This window comes from Gekko japonicus, unplaced genomic scaffold, assembly GCF_001447785.1.
Source record: "Gekko japonicus isolate JY-2015 unplaced genomic scaffold, Gekko_japonicus_V1.1 scaffold95, whole genome shotgun sequence".
Lineage (NCBI taxonomy): Eukaryota > Metazoa > Chordata > Lepidosauria > Squamata > Gekkonidae > Gekko > Gekko japonicus.
This window is the reverse complement of record NW_015165237.1, coordinates 1,497,224-1,523,322: the sequence shown is the minus strand read 5'-3', so window position 1 is coordinate 1,523,322 and position 26,099 is coordinate 1,497,224. Positions and strand designations below refer to the sequence as shown.

General features: G+C 44.3%; 1 protein-coding gene across 1 annotated transcript; it reads left to right on the top strand.

Moving 5' to 3' along the window:
- Window positions 1-1,266: 1,266 nt before the first annotated feature.
- Window positions 1,267-8,146, top strand: CLEC3A (C-type lectin domain family 3 member A). Its single transcript, XM_015409963.1, has 3 exons — window positions 1,267-1,408; window positions 3,448-3,531; window positions 7,637-8,146. Exons 1-3 carry the CDS (start codon window positions 1,300-1,302, stop codon window positions 8,026-8,028), a joined length of 585 nt encoding a protein of 194 aa, XP_015265449.1. The 5' UTR covers window positions 1,267-1,299; the 3' UTR covers window positions 8,029-8,146.
- The last annotated feature ends 17,953 nt before the right edge of the window (window positions 8,147-26,099 follow it).

The window sequence follows — 26,099 nt, the reverse complement described above, 5'->3', positions numbered from 1 at the left end:
GTTCGGCCGGCTCCCGATTAGGGTGCCGGGGAGAAAAGGCGGCCAGGGGATCCGTGGGATCCCGCCGCGGCGTCTCAACGTTGGCACGGCTTTTAAAAGCCGCGCCTTAAGAGTCTTTTCCCCTGCCGTGTGGCAGGGGCCATTATACCCTTCTAAGTCCATCGACTTCAATGTAACTCTGTTCAGGATTGCACTACTAATCACATGGTTTTTCTCGAGCTCAGTACATGCACCCACACACACGCACACACACTCAGACATATACACATATTAGAAAAGAGCAAGAGTCCAGTAGCACCTTAAAGACTAACAGAATTTGTGGCAGGATATGAGCTTTCATAACTCACTGCTCACTTCTTCAGATATGTCTTGATCTATATACACGTATTATTGAACTAGCATGGTGTAGGGATTAAAAGTGTTGGACTAGAATCTGGGAAACTTAGGTTTGAATCCCCACATGTGCCATGGAAGCTTGCTGGGTGACCTTGGGCCAATCACAAACTCTCAGCCTAACCTACCTCACAGGGTTGTTGTGAGGATAAAATGGAGGCGAGGAGAAGGGTGAAAGCTTTCCCTGACCTGGATAGCCCAAGCAAGCCTGATCTCGTCAGCTCTCAGAAGCTAAGCAGGGTTGACTGCAGTTAGTACTTGGATGGGAGACTTCCTTGGAATATCAAGTTGGGTCTCTGTTGGGAGAGAAAGGTGGGATATAAATAAAGAAAATGTTTTTAAACATGCTGGACCCTCAGGAATGTTCTCACTGTTATTTCAGAATTTGCAAGATCCTCATTTGTGATGTAGAGACTGTTCTGCATAACCGTAGTCCCACAGCTTGCTTTCAGCACTGACACTTATGCCTGAAAATGATGTTTCATGATGGGGAACCCACAGACTGGACTTTATATCCAGGCTGCTATTCCTGCTAACCCCCCACCCCTCGACACCAGTCCCAATTGCAACAGTTTGGCTGACAGTAATCCTAAACAGCCTGTTAAAGCAACTTGGCCTCCTTCAACTCAGTGGGGACGTCTTCTGAGTCAACAGGTTTAGCATTGGGCTGTGAGTCTGAGACATGTAATTGGTCAGAACTGAGAGGAAATAGAAGTCTGGGAAGAGAAGTGAGAACAAGAAGGCACCTTATGTGGAAGCCAGCTGAAGGCTTTAGCTCATTTGGTAAACAAGGGACTGAGCCAGGTTCCCTGCTCGACTTTCTATAAAGCTGAACCCAGCCCAGCTCTTTCTGAGCAGTGAAAGGGCCTCTCGGGGAAGGTTCTCGCTCGCAGTCTGGAAACAGCCATGGCGCAAACAGGATTTCTGATTTTCCTTCTGGTGGTTGCCCTGCTTTTGCTGGATCAGGCAAATGGACAGTCGAAAGCCAGGAAGCACAGCAAGCGGAGGGTGAAAGGTAAGCAACAGGAAGGGGGTGGATGAAAATGATGCTTAACGATCGGCATAAATGAAAGTTGTATTTATTTATTTATATTTTGCCATTGCACCACACTGGCTCTTCATGTAAAGGACTTGTCAAGTGGTTAGTTATTCCTTGTGGTGGAAGCTGCCTCTGAGGTGCCACTGCAGTGTGTGGCCATGAACAAAAATGCTTGGGCCTTCTATGGTCACCATAGTCTGTGATCTTTTAATGGTACCATATGTACAATGGCTCTGTGAGTGGGAGCACGTCAGAGCCCTGAAGAGAATGTCACTTATGTTTGCACAGAAATTGACAGAGACATGGTCCCTGATTTTTTTTTGGGGGGGGGGCAACTTAGTCATGCTTAGAGTCCATTTGAGATCACCAGGGAAAGTGGCTTCTAATAGCATCCTATTGCTTTCAGCAGCCTGAATACCCCTGACTAGCCTAAGCTTGTCAGAGCTGGGAAGCTCTGGTCAGTACTTGTGTGGAAGACCACCGAGGAAAGGAAGACCGGAGCTGCTATGTAGAGGAAGGTATATTGCAAACCACCCCTACTTCTCTCTTGCCCTGAAAACCCCATGAGGGGTTGCCATTCGTTGTGATGGTGGCACAATTATTATATGGCTTTCAGTTCTACTGATATGTGCCAATAAAGGCTGACTTGATTATATTATTGCTTTCAGCAAAACTTTATCTGGATTGGTACCATCTGAGCTTCAGCAAGCTCATCAGAGCTGCTAATTGGGATGCTTCTGCAGAAATGAGTTTTAACATTGCAAGACCTTTGAGTTGTTCTTTATTCTAAATGTGCATGGAGACATGTCCTCCATTTGACCAGCTTCCCAGGTGTATGGGAAAACAGAACTGGCACAGTCATCTCTGATTACATACCATGCAGTGTAAGGAGGACAAAATTTGGTGAACATCTGGTCAAGGAACTTGAGAACAAGCTAAACCATCTGCCGTGAGTTGTAATGAGGATTTATCACACAGGTCCTACAGAGTTCTGCAACGTTCAGCTGAGGTGTCTGGCATTTACACCATTCAATACATCTATCTGGTGTCACAATGTGATGGATGAAGATATATTACATCTGACACCAATCTTTTCCAGGACAATTTTTTTTTTTTTGCAGTTCAGTGGTGTTTTTTGAAGATAGTCATATGAGGAAGAGGTAGAACTGAACACACAAACTAGGAAAGTGTCATTATTACTGAAAGGTTTTTTCCACTGCTTTGCATATCTGGTAAAATTTACAAATCTCTCTGGCTTCCACATGAAGCATTCTCACAGAACCCGATGTAGAACCTGTACTACCTTTGCACACTTGTAGGGGTTCATGCACATGGCAGCCTGCCAACTTGGAACAAAAGTCTGGCTTGCTTGGTGTTCCACCAACCAGCATTCCCTTTCCAACCCAGAATCCAGCCTGGAATATACTTGGAGCTTCAAAAAATTTCCTGGCCAGAGACTTGGGTAGAATTGCTAGCAACCAGGAGAAAAGGTGTCCTCTCCCTTTAATAGAAGCTTTAATGGAATGCCGTCTACCAGATGATATTACTTACCTCCATGCCATGAAGAGCTTCATGAGCCTATTTCCACATGTTAAGCCTCTATTAAAGGGACAGGAAATTTTTCTTCTTGCTAGCCTTGGTGATCAGGAGAGGAAGGGCTAGATGGGGAAAGAGTGTGGCAGTATCACATTCTTGGGTACAACTGGCACAGAAATGTGGGACTTTGTAATTTAATGAAAGTGCTAAGAGTTCTGCTAGAGATTAGTAACCCCCAAGCACTTCATACAATGGCAGTTCCCAGAGTTCTTGAAACCAGTTTGTTAAATGGTAGAAACATTCCTGCACTGCTCTCCACAACTAAGCGAGCCACCTTAAGCAAGTCTTCCCAGAAACCTATTCAGGTCTATCCAATGGGGCTTAGTCACTGCCAGGAAAGTGGGCTTAGGGTGGCATTGGAAATGTATGTATTTTATTGCACGCAGATATGTTGATTCTGTTCTACTGACTTATTTCAGAGAAAAATGGTGACCTAAAGAGTCAGATTGACAAGCTTTGGCAAGAGGTCAATTCCCTGAAAGAAATGCAAGCACTTCAGACAGGTACCACTGGCTCTTCTTCTCTTTCTGCTGCAAGAACATTTAGAGAAGCTGTATCTGTGAAATGTTTCTTCCCACCAACCACATTCCCTCCCAGTAGGGCTCCAGGTGGGGCCTAGAGATCTCCAGGAATGACGACTGATCTCCAGATGACAAAAATCAGTTCCCCTGGAGAAAATGGTTGATTTGGAGGTGGACTCTATGACAATATACCTTGCTGAGGTTCCCTCCCCTCTCCAGACCCCATCCTCCCCAGGCTCCACACCCCCCCCCAAATATCCAGGTTTTCTCCATAACTCTTCCTCCCAACCAAGAGCATGTCACTAGGCCGGTTCACAAGTTACAGCGAATGTGCATACAACCTGCATGTGCATGTGTAAATCAATTTGTAAAGGAAGAGCCAACACACATTCACCTTACAAATTGAACCAGGGACCAATACCCGGGTAGATGTGGAGTTTATATCACATGTGTGCTATAGATGCGTTGAAGGCAATATGAGAGTTACTCTCAGGGCTCTACTGGTAGCAGGAGCTCCTTTGCATATTAGGCCACACACCCCTAGTGTAGCCAATCCTCCAAGAGCTTACAGAGCTCTTCTTACTGGGGCTACTGTAAGCTCTTGGAGGATTGGCTACACTAGGGGTGTGTGGCCTAATATGCAAAGGAGCTCCTGCTACCAGTAGAGCCCTGGTTACTCTACACCAGCATGAAGAAAAATCTAATGTACCCTGTACATAGAAGCCCTGTCCACTAGTTACAGTGAATGTACATACAATCGATGTACGAGGGGAAGCATGGAGCATTCCTTTATACTTACCGCTGCTGCTGCTGCTTTGAACAAATTGGCTGATCCCATACAGATCTCCCCATGTGACATGTACTTCGATCAGAAGTCCCTATGATTTTTATAGGAGACTCAAAGCACATTGGTGGTGGAAAGTGCCGTCAAGTCACAACCAACGTATGGCCACCGGGTAGGGTTTTCAAGGCAAAAGATGTTCAGAGGTGGTTGGCCATTGCCTGTCTCTGCATAACTATCACTGACTTCCTGGGTGTTTTCCCATCTAAGTACTCACTAGGGCTGACCCTGCTTAGCTTCCAACGTCTGATGAGCTTGAGCTAGTCAGAGCTATTCAGGCTGCTCATGTCAACACTCCGATATACTTATGTTTGAAGAGGCAACGGGAGTCCCACAACACAATTTTCTGTCTTGTTCTCCCATCCAGATACTAACCAGGGCTCCTATCCAACAAGATAAGGCTAGCAATCCAGGGCAGGGCCAAAGCACATTATCCATGTTAAAATTCTCTAGGATTCCAAAGTGCTTAACCCTGGATGGTTAATCCCTGTAAAAATTAAAGCCCGATCCCCTTAAAACTGGAAAAATGTGTTAAATCACTTGGAATTAGTTTTTGTCAGTTGTTCAAGGAAACAAATTCAGAATGTTCAGAATGGGTTTTCCTCTAAGTAGCATTTTAGATACTTTGTCCTGCATTTATTTGCTAAGCGCTGGACTTACCTCATACACAGTTAACTTTATTTTGGCATTTTCTAGCCCTAAGCAATGAAAAGGCCTTCAGATCCTTGCCTTTGGTGCACGGCCAAGTATACACCTATTTCCTGATATTTTGGTCTACTCTGATGTCAATACAAATATCCATTTTCCCCTGCAGTACACCATGAAACCAGTGTGGTGAGGCTGAGGGGAACTGTTTTTTGAACATAAATAGTTTAAATAGCAGTCCCAAGTAATTTTTAGCTTCCCTGCTCCACCTCCCAAACAAAAACAGCTGAAAGAATTATAGGCAAAATGGAGTATCTGACTGAGTTCCAGTTACATTAACCGACACCACAGGCGTTCTCCAGAGCCTGGGCCTTTTCTGTCCTGGCTCCTGCCCTGTCAAATGGGCTCCCTAAAGAGGTGAGAGGGGGCCCTCCTGGGAGATCTTCAGGAGGCACTGCAAGACTTGCTTATTTGACAGGGCTTCCGAGGGGTTTGAACTGGCAGGCATCTTTTAACTGGGGAGGAAGGGAGAGATTGGGCAATTGTTATTTTATTCTGGTTTTATTTTAACTATTATTGTAAGTTACCCTGAACCAAAAAGAAAGGTGACATACAAATATTTAGATTAATAAGCTATCAGTTCAGCAGAGGTCAGGTGACACAACCTTCTAATGGGATTTCACCAGGCCTTATAAATAATTTCAATTCCTCAGTCTAAGCAACATTTTGGTAAAGTGCTTACAGTGTTAGGTTAGGAGAGGGGCCATGGCAAAGTGTTAGAGCATCCGTTTGGCATGCAGAAGGTCCCAGGTTCAATCCCTGGCATCTCCAGCAAATAAGACCAGGCAGCAGGTATTGTGAAAAGTCCTCTATCTGAGACCCTGGAGAGCCACAGTCAGTCTGAGTAGACAGTATTGATGGTCTGATGCAGTATATCGCAGCTTCAAGTGTGTTCATGTGACTGTGCAAACCCAGATTCAAAATGCAGATGGCTATGGAGCTCTTTGGTCCAGTCTTCTATTCCCAATCTAACCCTCACGGGGCCACTACAAGGCTTTTGGGTGCCCTAGGCTAGGGTGCCCAAGCCACCCATCACCACAGGAAGGCAGGAAGATGCCTCATGTGGCAGTGAGGCATAGAGGCAGAAAGGCAAGGCAGCACCTGTCCTCCTCATCCTGCGCATGGTGCCAACCTCCAGGTAAAGGTAAAGGTTCCCTTGCTCGAAAGCCAGTCGAATCCAACTCTAGGGTTGCGGTGCTCATGTCCGTTTCAAAGCCGAAGAGCCAGCGCTGCCCGAAGACATTTCCGTGGTCATGTGGCCGGCATGACTAAACACCAAGGCACACGGAACGCTGTTACCTTCCCACCGAAGTGGTACCTATTTATCTACTTGCAATTTCTTGCTTTCGAACTGCTAGGTTGGCAGGAGCTGGAACTAGAGACGGGAGCTCACCCCGTCTTGCGGCACCCGGGTCTCGAACTGCTGAACTACTGACCTTCCACAGCCTGCAGTTCAGCATCTTAACCACTTGAGCCACCGCAGCTCCACCCACCTCCAGGTGGGGCCTGGCAATTTCCTGGTATTACAATTAATCTCCAGATGACAGAGATCAACCCCCCTGGAGGAAATGGCTGCTTTGGAGGGTGTACTCCTGCTGATGTCCTCCCCTCCCTATACCCCACCCTCCCCAGGCTCTACCCCCAGTCAAACAAAATAACACAATGGGGCTGGGAGTGAAGAATTGTTGTCTAAGCCACCAAAATGTTCAGTGTAAGAAGAGTTTATCCCTTATAGCAGTAACTTTCTGACCTGATCCCTTATACTGTAATTCTACTCCTTTTATAAGAAAGCCCTCCTGAACAATTGTGTTTTGTACATCCTGCAAAATGAGAGGAGTGTGGGACCTCCATGATAGCCTCAGGTAGGCCATCCCCTAATGTGGGAGTCACCACAGAGAGTGTGCACGAATGGGCAGTTGCAGTTTTACCCATTTGCAGTGTCGCACCTTCAGGAGGTTTTGCTCTGATGAGTGAATCTGTTGCAGCGGAACATAGAAGGAGAGGTGGCCCTGTAGGCATGTGGGTCCAGTGCCATTCAGGGGTTTGTAAATGATCATCAGAACCTTGAATTGACCCCAGTACCTGATCTGTAATGAATACTTAGCTCAAATAGTAGCCAGGCTGTGGCATTTCGTACCAATTGGAATTTCAGAGGTAGTCTTTAGGGGCAGACCCATGTAGAATGCATTACAGTAGTCTAGCCTTGAAGGATCCATGCATCCAGGTTAGGCAAGTCAAGTTAAGGACCCACCTTTCAAGCTGAGTGGAGTTGGTAGATTGCCAGTGCAGATGAGCCAGGACTGGAGTGATATGGTCCTGATGACACATTCCAGTCAATATCTGGCTGCAGCATTCTGCACCAACTGAAGATCCATGTTTCTCAGGCATGCATGTGCCCAGTTTCAGATCATAACTGCAGTACCTGGGTGGGTGGGGGGCTCCTGCAGCATTTTCTGGACTTGCAATGGTCCTATAGAGGTACAATTGGCCCTGCTAGGAGCCGCACGTGTCCTGATGAGCTAAATTCTCTTCCTTTTACAGTCTGTCTTCGTGGAACAAAAGTCCACAAGAAATGCTATCTGGCATCTGATGGTGCCAAACATTTCCATGAAGCAAATGAAGACTGTATAGCCAAGGGAGGCACTCTTGCTATCCCCAGAGATGGTGATGAAACCAATGCACTCCGAGACTATGGCAAAAAGAGCCTGCCGGGTGTGGCGGATTTTTGGCTGGGTGTCACTGATATGGTCAACGAGGGGAAGTTTGTTGATGTCAACGGAATGGTTCTGAACTACTTCAACTGGGATCGCTCACAACCCAATGGAGGGAAACGTGAAAATTGCATCTCGCTTTCTCAGTCGGCTCAAGGAAAGTGGGCCGACCAAGTTTGCCGTACCCTCAAACGATACATTTGCGAATTCCTCATTCCTTAAGTGTATTTGCAGCCAGGGCTGCCTCCAATGTTGCTTTGAAAAGATGCAGATGCTAGGCTTGTAATCACACATGTTCACAATAAACCAATTAAAATGCTGTTTGTAGGCAATGACTGAATTCACCCACACATGTTCTCATAAGCTTCCCAGCAATGGCTGGAAATATTAGGTGAAACAATCACAAGGGTATTTGGATCAGGAGCCAGGCTGGAGCTCTGTTTCTTTGAGCTGCTGTAAGAGTCTTAAGAAAATGGTTGGCCTTGAAGGCCCAATTAGCTTCATTGGGTCTTGGTCTTGCTTCACAACTGGGCACTGTTAAATGGCTGCTGCCCTTTCCTGTTGCATCGTAAGAGGCATGCACAGCTTGGGTGCCTATTTATTGCCAAGTATGTGACCATCTTATGTTTTGGCAGTCTCAGGAAGGTGCCAAACCAAGATTTCACCAAACAGGCCGCCATGCATGGTGGGACCCAAGATGTACAGGACTTCCCGTTCTAATTCTGCAGCAAAACACCTCCTGTGCTCTGTTCCAAGCACACACACACACGGTCTTCATTCTGTCACTCCCTGGTCCCATTTTGCTTTCTACATCTGCAAACCTTCCTTGGCTCCACCTGTCTTCCTGCCTAATTCTTTCTGTCCTGTATGAACTGTCTTTTGAGAACTGACTTCAACCAGCCAGTCCTACCTGCAATTTGTCATTAAAATACCCCCATCTCAGTCTGATAACTAAAACATCTTTAACCTATCAGAGATCAAGATTTCTTTTCAGTTCCCCAGGAGTCTGCAGGGGACACAGGGCCCCTATAAAACTATGCATGAGAAGGAAATAGTTACTTCAGAATTACAAGATAATAGCAGGAGAACTCTAGCCGTTTTGTGGCTTCTACACTGGCTGGATGATAACGCAGCTTAATCTTCTACATGTTTACTTGGAAGTAAGTCCCAAAAAAGAGAATATCAGATTGCAGAATCTGCTTTTGGATGCCTGTTCTGATCTTTCTGAGTCTCAACACTCAAAACTACTTCTTGCTGAAACAAACATGTATTACCCTTCTCATACATAGGAATACATTAGTCCAACCCCTGAGATCCCTGTCTTTTGACAGTAGCAATGCAAGCAGCTTCTAGCCACAATGGCATACTCTGTGATCAATGCATCCCTGCATCCTTGTTGATGCTAAAATACATAGCTCTCCCAATGCAAATCCACCTCTCCCTAAAGCAGGTGATTAATTTCTTTCCCATGCAGCTGGTGGGGTTGCTGTGATAAGAGCTGTGCACTGCGAGAACAATCAGTGTTCTGTTTTGAAAACGGCTAAAATGTCATCAACACAGCTGATGTTATTGGAATCCATGTTAGTGTGTGTTATGCATCTGTTCTTTTGATCCTAAAAGTAATTCTCTAAATTAATTAAATTATAGTCCCATTGCAGGATTTACACTAGATTGCAAAAAAGAGGGCAGAGTTGGAGGAGAACTAGAGCTATGGAACCTGAGATGTTATGGGAACAATCTTCACTTGGTTTACTAGGAAGCAAATCCCATGTAATTCAGTGGGGTTTACTGCTGGGAAAGCATCCTTAGAATTGCAGCCTAACTTCTACAGTCTGCCTGGTTTCCTGAGCATCTAGTGTTTAATGTCAAAGGCTTCCAGGATATTGGAGCTGAGCAGCCATCAGTAAGGTCCCTGTAGTCCTGCTATTCTGGTTGGATAGTTTGTTCATTGACTAGAGAGAAACAGAATAAAGCATTAAATGTGTGTGTGTGTGTGTGTGTATGTGTGTCTATATATATATATAATTTTGCTGCTGCAGACTAATATGGCTACGCCTTTGACGTTAAAAATACAAATATGCTCATAGCCTTAAAAACTTCACTCAGTCATGAATGAGTATCTCATTAGCTACAGATAAACCAAGGAGGATTTTTTAGTGGATGGATTGGCTGGGGCCACGGGGCTGAATAACTAAATATCAGCAACAACCTGCTCTTGTTATGTAGAATTCAATGTTTGCCTGCTATCTGCATAATTATAGATAGCAGAAATCTCCTCTCTGGAATGTAGCTTCCAACTGTTCTATCTACATGTTTGAATAACCTTTTTTTTTCTTGTGGTCTTTTAAATTTGAATAAAGTTCTTTCCCCCCTGAAAAGCACAAGAGTATGGCTTTTACACTCTTGATCTTGCACTGTCTGCTGTGTTTCACTATAAGGCTGCATGTGAACTGGGGGGATGTTGCACCTTTTCTGGGAGGTGAATGTAATCGAGGTCAAGAGAATTTTTGTGTGTGGGGGGGGAGAGAGAGACATGAACTTCAGCCACTAGGTAATACTACTCTGGCTTTTACTGACTCATTTTGTAGCACACCACTTGAAATTCATCTCAATACTATAAGGACTATGGTATTTTTAAAACTTGTCTCTCCCTTCCAATAAGGAACCTACCTCTTCTGACAAAACCAGAAACAGTTTAGCTGACTCCCCCTCCCCTTTTTCTTCAAGGGAAGAGCTGCTACAATGTCTTCGTTTTTGGTAGAACAAATTTAGAGTCCAGTGGCACCTTTAAGACCCAAATATCTCAAGTTGGTGTAACTTGAGATATTTTTGACACCCTGCAGTCTAAAAGTAATTAAGTGTCCATCACACCTCTTCAATGCCAGTGCCAAACGTTTAGAATATGCTGACTTTCCATTAGGAGGGACAACATCACCACCTCTCCCCCAGATTTTCTTTGTCTGGTTGTTTGCTCTCTGTCCCAACATCTGTTCCGATGGAGAATTCTGAGAAACTCAAAAATGTGTTCACGTGTGTTGTTTTAAATAGTTCTCATGAAAGTATTGCCTTACTTTAGTTTTACTGGTGGTGGTGGTGGGTGAGTACAAAATCCTTGTTTCTGTTTAACAAATCCAAGGTTGCTTAAAAAAACAAAAACACCCCCCCCAAAAAAAAAAAACCACCCAAACCCTGCTGTCCATTAGATCTAAATTCAAGGGAACTCATAGGAATAATCTGCAGCGCCTTAAAGACCTCCGTGAGCCTTTAAACAGCAGGGCGATTGTTCTTTATTCCCCATTACCGAGCAAAGTTTCCTATTGGCTCTGTCCTTCCCACCAGAACACAGAAGAGGCAGGCAGGGTTTCGCCGGCCTCTTTAGCCTCTGTCCCGCATTCAGGTTAGGAGCGTCAAGGGAACGGAGACAGGGCAGGGCCAGAGGAGTGGGCTTGCTCTCCTAGCTCTCGGATTCCCTCCCAGAAGTAGCCGGGCAAAAGCGAGCGTGGGCAGGCAGAGCCCAGCCAGTCAGGGCGCTGGTTAAACTCCGGCCCGCGGGCATTGCCCAGCCAGGAGGCGCCTCAGCCATGGACGAGTACGAGAGGCTGGCGGTGGAGGCGGCTCTGAGCACCCTGCTGGCCGTCTTGATTTACGCGGCGCTGAAGGTGAGCGTGGACGGCTTCCGCCGCTGGCGGGCGAAGGTGTCGGTGCTGGTGGTGGGCGCCGGCCCCGTGGGGCTGACGGCCGCGCTGGTCGCTGTCCGCTCGGGCAAGGTGCTGAAACTGACGCTGCTGGACGAGCGCTCCCGCGCGGCGCTCCTCTGCAGGCCCCAGCAGATCGCGCTGGAGCCGCGCAGCGTCCGCTTCCTCCTGGGTCTGGGGGTGGACTTCGACAACATGGAAGGCTGTTGGGACAAGGAGCGCTTCTTCACCAAGATCGGGGTCTTCCAAGAACACCTGCTCAGCATACTGGAACAGCACAAGCGACGCCTGGACGTCTGCGTCTTGCTGGGCACTAAGGTGAGACCGGAAGAGCTATCCTAGCAGCCCTATGGCAGGCACTTTCCTGGGAGTAAATCACACTGAATGTTCCGTTTCCTAATTTATACTCCACCCACGTCTCCCCAAAGTGGCTTAACAACATTCTCCTCTCCTTCAGTGGATCCTCACAACAACCATGTGAGGTAGGTTTGACCAGAAGGGTGTGACTGGCCCAGGGTCACCCGGCAGGCTTCCATGGCAGAGTGCAGATCTGAACCTGGGTCTCCCAGTTTAGGACTGACACTCTAACCACTGCACCATGCTGGCTGTCATAACATTGGACTTACTTCTGTGTAGACCTGCTTAGGCATGCCCCAAAGAAAGCTAGCCAGAATGTAGTGTCTAGAGTGTCAATTTAGGATTGGGGAAACCTGCTTTCAGATCCCTTCTCAGCCATAATGCTCACTGGGTGACCTTTGGTGAGCTGCTGTTTCCCATCCTAAGCTGCTTTACAGGCAATACCATTCATTTATTCAAATACATACAAATTTCATTCTTTCATTCTGAATTAGTATTCCTCATACCTACAGGCCCAGTGTAGATGTCCCCCATACCCTAAGAGAATATTTAAACCAGACTGTTTGAACCTTATGAGAAATTTGTTAACTCTAAGTCAAAATCCAGTGGCACCTTAAATGGTAACAGAATTTATTCCAGCATAACTTTTCATGAGTCAGAGCTCACTTAATCAGATGCATTGGAGTATACATCCATTAAATCCATACTCTTACTTTCCCAGTGGAAAGCCCCCAGGGTGAATGGGGAGGAGGTGTTACAATGAGAGGCCGATTTAAAAGATCAACTCACTCCCACACCTACATCCATTCTGAGTGAACATAACTGAGTCCTCTTGTGTGTTGGATCTTCTTTTAAATCAATCTTTCTTTGTAACATCCCTCCCAGCTTTCTGCTGTGAATATATAAACATCAACCCAATGGATATACACTCCAATACATCTGATGAAGTGAGCTTTGGCTCACAAAAGCATATGCTGGAATAAATGTTGCTAGTATTTGAGGTGCTCCTGAACTCCTGTTTTATCTTGCTGCTACACAATAACTTGGCTACCCAACTGCAATTACGTTTCTGAGGATAAATGCAGTTCACCAATGGAACCGATAACCCAGTTGGGTGGATAAAGCTCTCCCTCACTGTAGGTTTTCAGACAGAGACTGGACAGCCCATCCATTAGGAATACACAAGTTTGCATGGTCGCCACTGGTTGTTGGTTTAGACTAGATGTCCTATAAGAGCCCTACCAGCACCTGCCTGGAAGCTGCTGTAAGAATAAAATGGGAGAGTGGCAAGCCATGTGTGCCAGCCAGGTGGGATGGGGGGGAGGGAAACACTCTTGTTCAATAGTTATCAATCTGGGCATCTTTTCAGTACTGCCTCTGAAACAACAGAGAAAAGAATACAACTGAACATGTGAAGATTGCCTAGTGGCAATGGAACATGCTTCTAAACTAAATGTATCAGCTGGAGCATAAGCATTTTTTTCTGCTCAGAAGTAAGTTCAGCTGAGGACAGTGGGACCTAGTCCCAAGGAAGCATACCTACAATCACAGCCTGATGACACCAGTATTTATTTAGTGCTAAGAATGCTACATCCAGAATAGAAATGCCATAGATCAACCAAGGTCAATAAGAACAGGCTGTAGCTTTATGCTTTTAATGCAGACATCCCAGGCACCTCCAGTTAAGGGATCCTAGGTAACAGGAACTGAGAGTTGTTTGTTGGTGTGAGACCTGGGAGACACTGCTAGTCAGAACAGAAGTACTGAGCAAGAAGAACTGACACACTGACTCAGTACACAGCAGATTTCATGTCAAGCCTTGCTGTATCAGGCCAAAGGACTCATATAGCCCAACATCCTGCATCTTAGTGTGGCCAGCCAAATGGTTCTGGAAAACCCACTGGGAGGTCATATTCAGTGGCTGGAAGTTCCATTTCAGTAGTCGTAGCTAATAGCCACATCCCATGATAGTCGGAGTGTGCAGGTCTGAATAAGTCTATCCTGCGTGATACACAGGACAGGAACACTGAGTATAAGATGCCTCCAAAGAAAGCATAATCTAACTTTTGTGAGGGATACTTTCCCAGCTTCTAGATGTGTATTACAAGAGGTTCTAGAGCAAGTTCTGCTGGAAACTCCTGTTGAATGTATGTATCTCTTCTCCATAGTCCTTAAGCATTTTGAATTCTTGATAGGAGTTGGTATAACTGAAAGAAGGAGTGTTTAACCCTCTGTCCACACACCACTTTTGTGCTCCAGAGTGCCCTGCTTCCGAGGGTCCCTGCTGGGGAGAGCCATTGCAGTAGTGTAGTTAGAATATTGGACTAGGAGAGATCTAGGTTCAAATTTCCCCTTGGCCAGGAAGTTCTCTGGGTGACCTTTGATCAGTTATCGTCTCTCACACTAGCTTCTCTTTAAAGGGTTGTTATGAGGATAAAATGGAGCAGAATCATGTTTGGAGCTTTTTGGAGGAAGGGCAGGGTGTTCTAGACCAGGGGTGTCAAACTTGTGGCCTGGGGGTCAAATCAGGCCCCCAGAGGGCTTCTATCAGGCCCTCAGTGGAACTGGCTGTCTTCGGCTTCTTTTTCCAGTTCTGCTGCTGCGTCATCATAGGTTTGCAGCTTACAGATACACACCTGAACAACGTACTCAAGATTGCAACAGCACAGACATTTTGATGCAATAATTTAGAGCAAGAGGTGTCAGTTATCAGACATTGTTAAATAAACAAAATATTGCAAGAGTGCTAATGTTTTAAGCATGTTTTTATTTTAAGTAAAAAAACCCTTTGTGTTTGTGTCCTTTATAAAGTTTATATCTCCGCTACCCGGCATTAAATTTTTTGACACACATGGCCTGGCCCAACAAGGTCTCATTTATGTCAGATCCAACCCTCATAACAGATGAGTTTGACACCCCTGTTCTAGATGGATGAGGGTTTCAGATGTGTGAATGTATAAATTTGGCAAAACTGTAAAAATAAAGTGGGGAATAGAATCAGGTACTTTAAAAAAAAAAAGGCAATTCTAAGAGGGCCTCTCCAGTCGTGCGTGATTGCAAATATCCCCATAAGCTTAACGTCAATGAACGCACTCTTTATTTGATCAAATTACATCTGATACTGCAGATTTAAATAAGCACACAAGTTAACCTGCTGTAGTTTAAAGATACATCAGTCCAGAAATCGCTCCTTGTTTATTTTGGCTTGCATTTCCTTATGAAGCTGGCATACTTCCGTGATTACTTCAGACAATAATGAGTTTAGTATTGAAGCAATCTATAAACCTGGGCAGTTGAACTGTCCTTGTACGTATTTAGACAGGCAACAGATTTGCTAAACCAAAACAAGCGGAAAAGCAATAGGCAAAGATTAAAAGGCCTAAAGAAATAGCAGTTGGCCTCTAATTAAGCTAAGAACCCCACAGAAGTCAACATCAGAAAGGCTTTCATGTTGTAATATTGAAGGTTTACACATTTTACAATGGGCTTAAATCAGCCATGTATCTGGCTAAAACCATTGTACCGGTGCATAGAAACAATGGCCTCAGGAAGGACGGTGGCTCAGTCGTATAGCATCTGCTTGGCATGCAGAAGGTGCCAGGTTCAATCCCTGACATCTCCAGTTAAAAGGACCAGGCAGTTGGTGACACAAAAGACCTCTGCCTGAGATCCTGGAAAGCCACTGCCAGTCTGAGTAGACAGTACTGATTTTGATGGACCAGGGGTCTGATTCAGTATAAGGCAGATTCTTGTGAAGCTTGCATTCTGTCGGGCTGAGGTTTCGGGGCTAGTGTTGGGTAGGGGCTGAGTGTTACACCTGGTCTACTTGGACCGCTCTCTCTTGTTCACCTGGCATCTGTGTTTACTCAGCCCTTTCCCCTCTCGGCTTGCTCCCGGCGTCACCTTAGCCTCGATTGCATCCTCTCCGGTAGTGTGTCACGCCCTCCTCTTTATTCTGTCCTAGTAACTGCCCTACCCTAGAGCAAGCAGGCCATTGCCCCCATCAGCCTTCTCCCTTCCCTAGAGGGGATCCATCCCTCTTCCTCCTCGTCAGCTCTGTGATGCTGCCAAAGTCGCGCGCCGCCTGCTCTTCCTCCTTGGATTGCTGGGGAACCCCAGGGTGGTTGGGCCAGCAGTAGTCCGGGACCTTCCCCAAAGCCTTGGGAATGCTGCCCCGGGGCCAGTCATCGGCCTTCCCACCCCTTGGTACCACTGGGTCCTGAGGGCAGGCCCTGGCTCTCCCCTCGGATTCCTCTACTTGGGTGGGATGCGGGTCCTCATGTGGTTTTCAAGGCAATTGATCAAGCAGAGGTTGTTTGCCATCACCTTCTTCTGCAAAGTCTTCCTCTCCCATCCAAGTACTGAACTAGTTTAGCTTCCAAGAGCTGATGAGATCAGGCTATACAATACCATTCCACATCCCACTTAATCAAGTGGACTCAAATACCAGGGCAGAGCTGAATGGTGATCTGGCCAAAGCTAAACAAGTTGGTCTGGAAGGAACACATTCTTGGAACTCCATGTATACTGCCTTGGGTCTCACACTGGAAGAATGGCGGGGTAAAAATTAATCAGTTAAACTATAATGTAGTATGTCTACTATCTGACAATCTGTCAAAGTATTTCTGTTAATTTTACAGAAAAATTATGATCTTGGAGTATATGTACTAACTTTAGAACTACAATATTCCTTGTTTCTTTGTTTTTATGTATATAGTTTTGATACATCTGTTCATGTTGTATTATTACTCTTTATCAACTTCCGATGTTATATAAGTTGAAAGTTATAAATAATTTTTTTAAAAAAATAAGCAAACTCCAGAGCATGACAGAAGACAGGAGGGCCCGGCGTGATGTGGTCCATGGGGTCGTGAAAAGTCAGACTCGACTGTGCGACTGAACAACAAGTATGTCTACATGCATTATTCACAAGCCAACTCTATACCTATTAGTTTTCAGATGATTTTCTAAAAAAGAATTTGGCCTCCGATTGGCCCAAGATAATTATCATAGCTGATGGATCCTGTGGAGAATCTAGCACAATCCTTGGAATCAGTCCAGACTACATTGTAGAGTCCTGTAATGCTTATGGAGCCAACGCTGTAATTGCAAGACCAGATCAAAGACAGGTAATGAGCAACCACTCATTCTTTCTTCAGTTTCTTGCTAACTACACAAAACTAAAGGAGGGCTGTGGCTCAGTGGTAGAACATCTGCTTTCTTTGCAGAAGTTTCCAGGTTCAGTCTCTGCCACCTCCAGTTTAAAAAGCAGCAGGTGATGTGAAAGACCTCTACCTGAGACCCTGGAGAGCTGCTGACAGTCTGAATAGACTATACTGACCTAGATGGCCCAATGGTCTGATTTGGTATAAGACATCTGTATAGAAAAATTGCTTTCTACTTTCTATATCCACATGCCTTCTCCTGTGATTACATTATGATAACATGCTGTGTCTTATTTCCTGTTGCAAGCCAAATGGTGAGGCCACATGGCCTCAATAGCCATGCCATAAACCCACATTCTTTCACACCTTCATGCCAAAAGCCAGACTTCATGGCTCCACTTCCTGGCCCACATACGACAAGTCACGTACACAATTAAGTAGCTGGGGTTTAGGGTCACATGACTGCAGGCGGGATCTCCAAACTCCTAGCCAATCTATACACACACCTTATGTGCAGCTATGGCAACCTGAAATTGGCCACACACCCCTGCTGCTTGTGATTGGCCGAATGGCCACAGCTAATCATGATTAGATTGGGGTATAATTGTTTGATCCCTATGGGAGTGAGTCTCCTTCTTGTTCTCGAGTCTCTTGTTCTCTTAGCTCTGAGGCTCTTGCTGCCTGTTTTATTGCACCTGAAATGCTGTCTCTTGGAAAACAAAGACCTGCTTGGTGACTTGGAGCACATGGGTGTGCAAAGATGGGATTTCCCTTCAAAATCCCTTGGACTATTCTGGACTGTTGGATGTTCCTGAATTGGTAACTATGTATCTTTAATGTGTAATTAAGGCAAAGAGCCATAGGTTTTTCTTGTTTTCAGTAATCTCTGATAGTCTGTTGTTAAGCTTTGAACTGAATAAAGATCCTTCTTATTGCTAATTTGTCTCTGATGTTGTAACTTGAATTCCAAGTCTAAATCTTGTAGCTAACCCTGACCACTTACGCTACCTTGGTAAGAGTAAACGTGTGCATCTCTGGATTGAGTTGCTAATGTGTTCTGTCCCAGATGCCAACTAAGGGCTGAATCTCTCCTTTAGGAAAAGCAGGGACTATTGAAAAGAGATTCTGGTGGCAAATTGTTCTGAAACCAAAGAGGGTATAGACCATCTCGTGGTTTGTTGTTTAATGTACTGAAAAGTACAGGATTCCCTCTCATCCCTGGACTGGACTGGGTGGGCTAATCCTGTACAACATCTTCAAGAGTGCACTTGCTTCAGTTGTCGTAGCCATCCGGATTGTGTATAAGGTCTAATCCTTCAGATGGAGTTGCATACGTCTCTGGCTCTGCTTAGTTTCTGCTCTTCAGTCATAACCCACTAAAAACCATCATGAAATGCAGTGATGACTAGAATACTGATGACCCCATTTACTAAGGGATTTACTAATGGATTGGATCATGTCAAGACAAACCCCTGAGAAAAGTTAGGGTTGGAGAGAATGACCAGCTCAAGGTTAGGGCAGTATACACGGTTCTCTTCTTTTCCATTTTACCCTTCCAACAACTCTGTTACACAAGTTAAACTCAGAGAGAATGATCAGCCCCAGGTCATTCAGGGAGTTTCACAGTGAGCAGGGATTTGAATTTGAGTTTCCCCAGGCATACTCCTGTTCTTTAACCACTGCACCCCACTGGCTCTTATCCTGAATTAGATATACACACTGCTGGTAGTTCTCACAGTAGCTATGGGCCAAGCTAGATGAGTCACTGAAGAACTTGTGGTAAGAATCTTGTGCACTTTTTGGAAAAGTCAATAAGCAGTACAGGTCTCCTCTGTTTCAGAGGAGCTTATATCTTAGAAGGCACGACAGAGTAGGGTTTGCAGGTCAGAACAGGGCTGTTCCACCATAAATGGTATGAAAGGGAAAATATTAAAAGGAAGCAACTGGAGGGGGAGCCAGAACAAAAATGCACACAAGGTTGGTATGTTTGTGCATACCTGGACAGGGTTCATAATACCCTGTCCCCCATGCCATCAGTCACAAAATTACTTCTCTTCCATGTTTTACACATTATAGGTGCCAACTCCTGAGATCCGTGCTCACAGCCTGTACTTTGATCTCTCTGCTTATGGCATGGATATAACTGCTATGGGAAAGGAGTCTTCTAAACCTGGATTCCATCTGAAAATCTATGGGACTTTCCGCAACCGCTACCTGGCTTTGGCTTGCCCAACTTCTGATTCCAAAATTGTGAGGTTCTTACGCCACACATTCAGTTCCTCCGTGAGTATCCAGAACTTTTGCTTTTCATAGGGCCATAATAGATGTGACACTAGGAGACCTGTTATTGGGACTTCCCAGGTTCTAATAGCTACTGCATATAACCCTGGTTCAGATCAGAACCATGGTACTGGTGGGAAAGGGATCTAACTCATTCCACCTTGGCATGGTTTTCCTGATTAAAACTGACACCCCACTTCATCATGTGCATGTTGTTGCTAACCCTGGAAAGGAAAGGGGGAAAAGACAGTCACTGTCTCTTTGCCTGACTTTTTCCCTTCCAGAATTAATAACAGCATAAAGTATTTTTCGAAGTGGTTATCCAGAAATTTAGAGTGCCACCCAGCAATATTCCAAGAAATAACTCTAATACGGCCAGAGTCTTTGGGCAAAAAGACTTAACCCCCCCCCCCACCCATGCCCAGTCTCTAGTTTAAATCAGAGTCACACAAAGCCCTGATCCAAATCCAAGCCCCATGCATAAACTTTTAAAATTTCCGGGAAGACACAATTATAAGATAAGAACATTTCGGGTTGCAGTTTATATTCATAGCCTTCTAAGTACTAAGCAATACTGCTGCTTGTTAATCTGAACATTGATCCAAAGTGCTTTCTTCTCACAACTAAAGAATTGCTTTTTAAGTGTAAGTGCACTTACACTTATAGTATAGTTTGTGCATACTGCAGTTGTATGGGTGAGTCATTTTGGAAAAAATAGCCCTGTGCCTGGCTACTGGCTTGGTAGCTCAAAAACACACATGTGGTTACTTGGTTACCATTTAAGAGGTAATTCTGAACTTTTCTTCCAGATACTTAGATCTTAAAGTAATCTTCTCTTGAGCAAAACGTTTAAGCCTGCTGATTGAGAAAGAGATAAGAGCACGGCAGCAGGAAGAGATAAAGCCTATCTGCAAATGGGCTTTTGTTCTGTTTAGGACGATGCTTTTTTTAAAAAAAAACTTTTTATTTTTTATTTTTGTAAACATAATTAAAGGAAGTGCAGTACAATCTGCCATAAAGTCATTAAGTAAGATTAATCATGACTGAATGTCCAGCTCCTCGATTCAAATGAAAATAGGAGGGAGAGTGATTCTCAAGTTGCAATTCTAAGCACCCATAATCTCTGTGAGGCTCACCTATCAAACTTATAACAGAGACTCAGATCTTGCTGTTAGTTTCTCAGAATTATGAAAGGGTCATGCAATTTATTGTTATATTCTCCTATCACTGGTGTGATAGTTGCATCCATGCTGGTGCCTGTAATCTATTTAAGAGTGAAGACTGATGAATGTCTTAACCAATTTCCATACTAGGAGGTCTGACATCAGAAGTCAGCATGGTTGGCCCAGTGCCAAGAACCATGGTCCAGCAGACCATCAACTGGAGGTCTACAGCTTTCTTCCATTTCTCTGTGGAAGAGTGTCTGGGTAGCAATGGAGAAGACAATGTGCAAGAAGGCCTGTGATCTGTTGCTTTTCCCAAGCACCCATCCTGCTGGTTAATGTGAGATCATCTAGAAGGCTTTTGTGACACCATAAGGCCACTGTAGCTGTCTCCTACACTGTAGCCAGTTTGGTGTAGTGGTTAAGTGCGTGGACTCTAATCTGGGAGAACCGGGTTTGATTCCCCAATCTTCCACTTGCAGCTGCTGGATGACCTTGGGCAAGCCATAGATCTGACAAGAGCTGTCCTTGAAAGGGCAGTTCTTGAAAGAGTTCTCTCAGCCCCACCTGACTCAGAAGTAAGTTCCAGTTTACTCAGTGGGGCTTACTGCAAAGAAAGTGTTCTACGCCATAATATGACAAGAGCATTGGGGATCACTTGTCTAAATGACTTGGAGGAAGGACACACACAAGTTCTTCATCCTGCCAGGAAAATTGATTTATTTTATGATCTTTAATGTTTTAACTATGAATCATCTTTGTTTTTCTTGTAAGCTGCCTTGAATGTTGTGATGGATTGCAAAAGAAAAGCAGGTTTTTAAAATGCTGCTCGGGACAGAGTCAGGGAGGTTGAGTTAATCCTCCCTGGAGAGAAGAGCTTATGTGATTGGCTGCTTCACTCACTCTCTTGATTTGCCAACATCAGCTTAGAGAGGAAATAAAACAGCTGATCTGGAGGAAAGAGATTCAGGCCATTGGCTGTGTGGATTTTTTTTTGTCATTTACAAAGAAATATTTTCCTAGAGTCTTCCTGTAGTATCCAACCCCTACCTTTTGTCCAGATAAGTCCTTTACTGTTTACTTTGATATTGTGTTTGCTACTAGAGGGTACAGCAACAACTATGGACATTCACTCTGTCTGAAATCTAACATCTGGATCAGTTGACAGAAGGTTTGGCTTCTGAGGGAAGAGACTTTGGGAGTCAGAGATTTCTGTCAGGGAATTGTCCGAAAAATACTTCTAAAGAGAGCTATATTAAGATCAGTGTTCCCTCTAAGCTGAGTTAGTGTGAGGTAGCTCACAATTTTTTACCCTCCGGCTCACACATATTTGTCTCCGCTCAGGAAGAAGGGCTCCAGAGCAAACGATTGTATGCAGGAGCCAAACAGCTTGCTCACAACTTTAATGCCAGTAGCTCACAAGGTAGAATTCTTGCTCACAAGACTCCACAGCTTAGAGGGAACATTGATTAAGATATATTAAAAACTACTCTGAGAATTCAGATTCTCAGTCAAGAAAGCTACAACACTGCTTTACATATAGTACTGGAAGAGGAATTTGGCAGGAGATTTGAAGGAGTTAGAGAGAACCCCCAGACAAGCCAAATAGGAAAATGAGTTATTGCTTCTTAGGGACAAGGATAATAACTTCTAGCCAGTAGGAAGGGGTTGGGAAGAGAACCCTGGTTGTGATAAAGGGGAAGAGCTTGGACATCTTAAGGCCCCGGTCACACGGGCCAGATAACGCGGGGGGGGGGAGACGTGGCTTTTTGCGCCGGTGCACTTTGACCCGCATGAACACGATCAGACATAATGGCGGGGAATCGGGGTTTCAATTCATCGGTGCGCGGTTCCGGCACGCTTCAACGCAGCGAGGGGAGCGCGCTGGAGCTATCAGATGGAGGAAGTTCATCTGTGGCCCATCGCAAGCGTTAGATAGTGGACTTTCTCTGGTACCTTTTAACTCCAGATCTTCGGCCAGACACGACGGGTTGGCAATGGGTGCGTGATGCTTGCCAGATGTGCCCATTTTATCATGCCCATAAACTCCGCCCGGCATTCGTGAGTATCCCGCAGCAACTTCTGCGTGTGATCAGAGCCTTAAGAGTTGCTGGAAAGCTATAAGATCTAAAGGGAAAACCTAGACCTCTGAAGGAAGAAACCTAGAAGCACTAAGACAAAGCTATCCTCTAAGAAACTGTATTTAAGATTTTATGTAACAGCTGGAAAATATAATAAGCAAAAATCTCTCACTGAAAAGAATTTGAAACTCCAAAATTAAGCTACAACATTATCTTGCTTGTTCAAAAACCTCAATTCTCTGTATGTTTGTGTGTGTGTGTATATTTGAAAGTTTTACCTCAGCAATCTCTATATCTTGAATTCTCATGTTTATATATTCCCTGCATGTTTATTAAAATCTTTATCCTGTTTAAAACATTAATTTTGCCTCATATGCCATTTCATGAGGGTATTTTAAAACAAGACAGCTCCCGTATCCCCTCTAGTTCCTGTGCTGGGTCATAAGCCTAAATTAATATCTGTGACAGGGTGGGACAGTTAAAGCTTATAAAATAAAGAAGAAATACATGCTGCTGAAGGGTGGCTCAGTCACTGAGGGGAAGTAGAAATATTTTTGGTGGGAAAATCTGCCTGGGAGTGGGGAAGCATCAGTGGTCTGTCATAAATGACTATATTGCTGAAAAGTGATCTATAAATATAGTAAATAACAAAAGGCTGATTTTTTCTCTGCACCAATCTAAATAGAAGATGCTTTCTCAACAAATGGACTGCCATCAGTTGTTCCAATGCAACCAAAACTGTGATACTTGAGTAGGCCATTTACACACTGTTTCATTACTAGTAGTTGTTCCTGTGTTCAAAAACTTTAAAGCATGACCTTGAACAACATTTCTGTTGCCCACAGATAATGAAAAACATCTTCCACCAGTCTTTCAATGCTTATAAGATGGATATTGAGCCCAGAGTGAATGAACTGACCCTTCATCACATCCAGTGCAGCCATCGCATCTTTGAGATTATGCTCTCCCACAGGCGGGTCACTGCTGCTTTCATTGAAGGAGAAGACACTGTCGTGACTGTGGAAGGAGAAGCAGCCAGAGTGCTGAATTTTGACACTGGTTAGTTTGTGTATTTTTTTAAAAATAATAATACTCATTTTAGTCATACAAGAAGGAAGTGAACAGGGAAGGGTGAAGGACATATCTGGGGAGATCTTCCATTGCAACACATGTGCAGAGGAATAGCACAGAGGGGCATAGTAAGGTAAGGAAAAATATATTAAGCAAGACAGTATCATGGAGGAGAAGAGAACAATGTAGGCCACTTTTGGTCCCCATTAGGTAGAAGGGAGGAGTATAAATGAACGAAATAAATTGTCTTGTTTGTAGAATGTTCATAATAGCTGAGTGATATGGTCTCATTTTGGAAAGACTGTAGTCAACGCAACATTCCAAGTGCAATAAGTATGCTCAGTCTTTGTCCGTGAAAGCCTTCAACAACTTATTTATTTATTACTTGAATTTGCAGGCCGCCCCATTCTGGAGGATATGGGGAGGTAAACAATATGATACCTAACAGCCAACTCTTTATTTCAGACTCTTTTCTTGAAATCCCAAGGCAGTTTCCTGGGACTGAGCTCCATTGAATAAAATGGAACTTACTTTCATGTAGACCTATTTAGGATGCCTCTCTTTGTCACACAAATTGTGCTCTTTCAAATTATGTCAGTCATCAATTGGAGGGCCAGAAGTGTTGCCAGGAGCAAGTGGTGGTGGTCTTAAGGATCCCAGCTCAGCAGTGGGTGGAACAGGTGAGTGGCTGAGACCACAACTGGAGTTGAGTAGTCACTCAAACCAGCTTTGAGTGAGGTACCACTTGTGGTTGGGCGTCCTACCAACACAGGTGGGCAGCGAGCTACAGCTAAGGTGAATTATTCTCCAGTGTGGATAAAGGTAGCAAGGAAGTGGTAATTTTCAGTATGAAAACATTATGTCAGGAAAGAGTTAAATAGCACCTCTTGCCCCTGTCACAACCTCCCACTCATTAGCCTACCACCCAAGTAGATAATTAGGAAATGAGATTACACAGCCCTGACCTGGATGGCCCAGGCTAGCTTGATCACATCACATCTCGAAAGCCAAGAAGGTTCAGCCCTGGTTAATACTGGGATGACAGACCACCAAAGAAGTCCAGGGTTGTTGCACACAGGCAGGCAACGGCAAACCACCTCTGTTTGTCTCTTGCCTTGAAAACCCTATGGGGTCACCATAAGTCGGCCGTGACTTGATGGCAATTAAAAAAAAATCTTGTTGCACTCTATGAGCTGTCTAGGGTCTAAGGAAATATTTATTTATAGCCCGCCTTTCTCTCAAGGCAGACGACACAGGGGGAAACAATGTAATCAAATAGCATGAGAGAGAGAAGGAAGGTGATATTTTTAAAAACTGAAAATGTATGTTAACTGAATTTGTTACATCTGCATGAATTGTCACATGAACAACACTTCTGAGGAAAGCAAGCTTACTTTGTTTTAAGATGAACAGTAGATGTGGGTGTTGCAGAATGGATTTTAGAAGAGGCATTCCTTTCTTCCTTTCAAGAGGCACAGAGATTTATTACGACTTTTCATGTTTTATGTTCATATTTATGTCCTTAATAGTTGTAAAAAATTAGTGATTTTTTTCTTTCTTTCTATTCTTTTCCTTAACCCCTTTTTAAATTTCTGTATCCCTATAAAATATTAAAAATAAAAAAGATGCATGGGAATGCCTTGATGGCAATCGCACTCTGCAGTTTTTTTAAAGTGCTTACATTAAAAGGAATAATCTTAACAAATGATTCTCACACTCCTTTAGCTGCATAGTGTCTTTTAAGTCATTCATCAGTTCAATTAATCAATAAATCACACTTTGATCAGTTCTGCTCCAGATTCTCATAGTTCAGCTCTTAAAATGGCTGAAGTTAGTAACTGATTTAATTTTCTTCTGGTTGGGAGTCATGTAACATTTTCACCAAACTTTACAACACTGCAATATGTGCTTTGATTGCTTCTTCATCCTGTAAAGAACAGTTAAAAGCTTTAAAAATTGCAATTTTATTTCACAAACTGATTGAAGTTTTGTCTATAAAAGTAACAATCTCTTTCCCTTCAAACCCATTGCCTGGCAGGCTGTGGAGTGAACCTTGGATTGAGAGGCTTGGAATCTACGGAAGAATTAATCTATAAGGTGGCCACAGCAGTGGATCAGAATGATATATTTGAGGCACTGGCAGCTAAAATCCGACACTCAAAACAAGTGGCAGAGGATTTCAAGCAGAATGGATTGTTTGCTACCATGTTTGAGTAATCAGATGAAACATGCATGCACAGACCCTGTGGAGAGCTGAGAGTTCTGTACCTTATTGCACAGGAAAAAACCCTGGAAAATAGTTTTATGCTTTCAGGGAAACTGCCTTTTCAGACCTCTAAGTAACAATAACTAAAATTCAAGGGGGGTCAGGGTCAAGCTATACCTCATGGAGGCAAAGTCATATTTTCAAACCAGGTTGTGCCTCCATTGTGCCTAAAGAGAGGTGAGTGTTTTCAAGTGCCAAGCTGATATGCAGGAATT

What these genes read in the sequence shown, in the direction of transcription:
- CLEC3A (XM_015409963.1), top strand. Translation starts at nt 1,300, where the DNA reads ATGGCGCAAACAGGATTTCTGATTTTCCTTCTGGTGGTTGCCCTGCTT. An exon ending in CAGCAAGCGGAGGGTGAAAG is followed by an intron (nt 1,409 to 3,447) that starts GTAAGCAACAGG and finishes GACTTATTTCAG; the next exon opens with AGAAAAATGGTGACCTAAAG. An exon ending in AATGCAAGCACTTCAGACAG is followed by an intron (nt 3,532 to 7,636) that starts GTACCACTGGCT and finishes TTCCTTTTACAG; the next exon opens with TCTGTCTTCGTGGAACAAAA.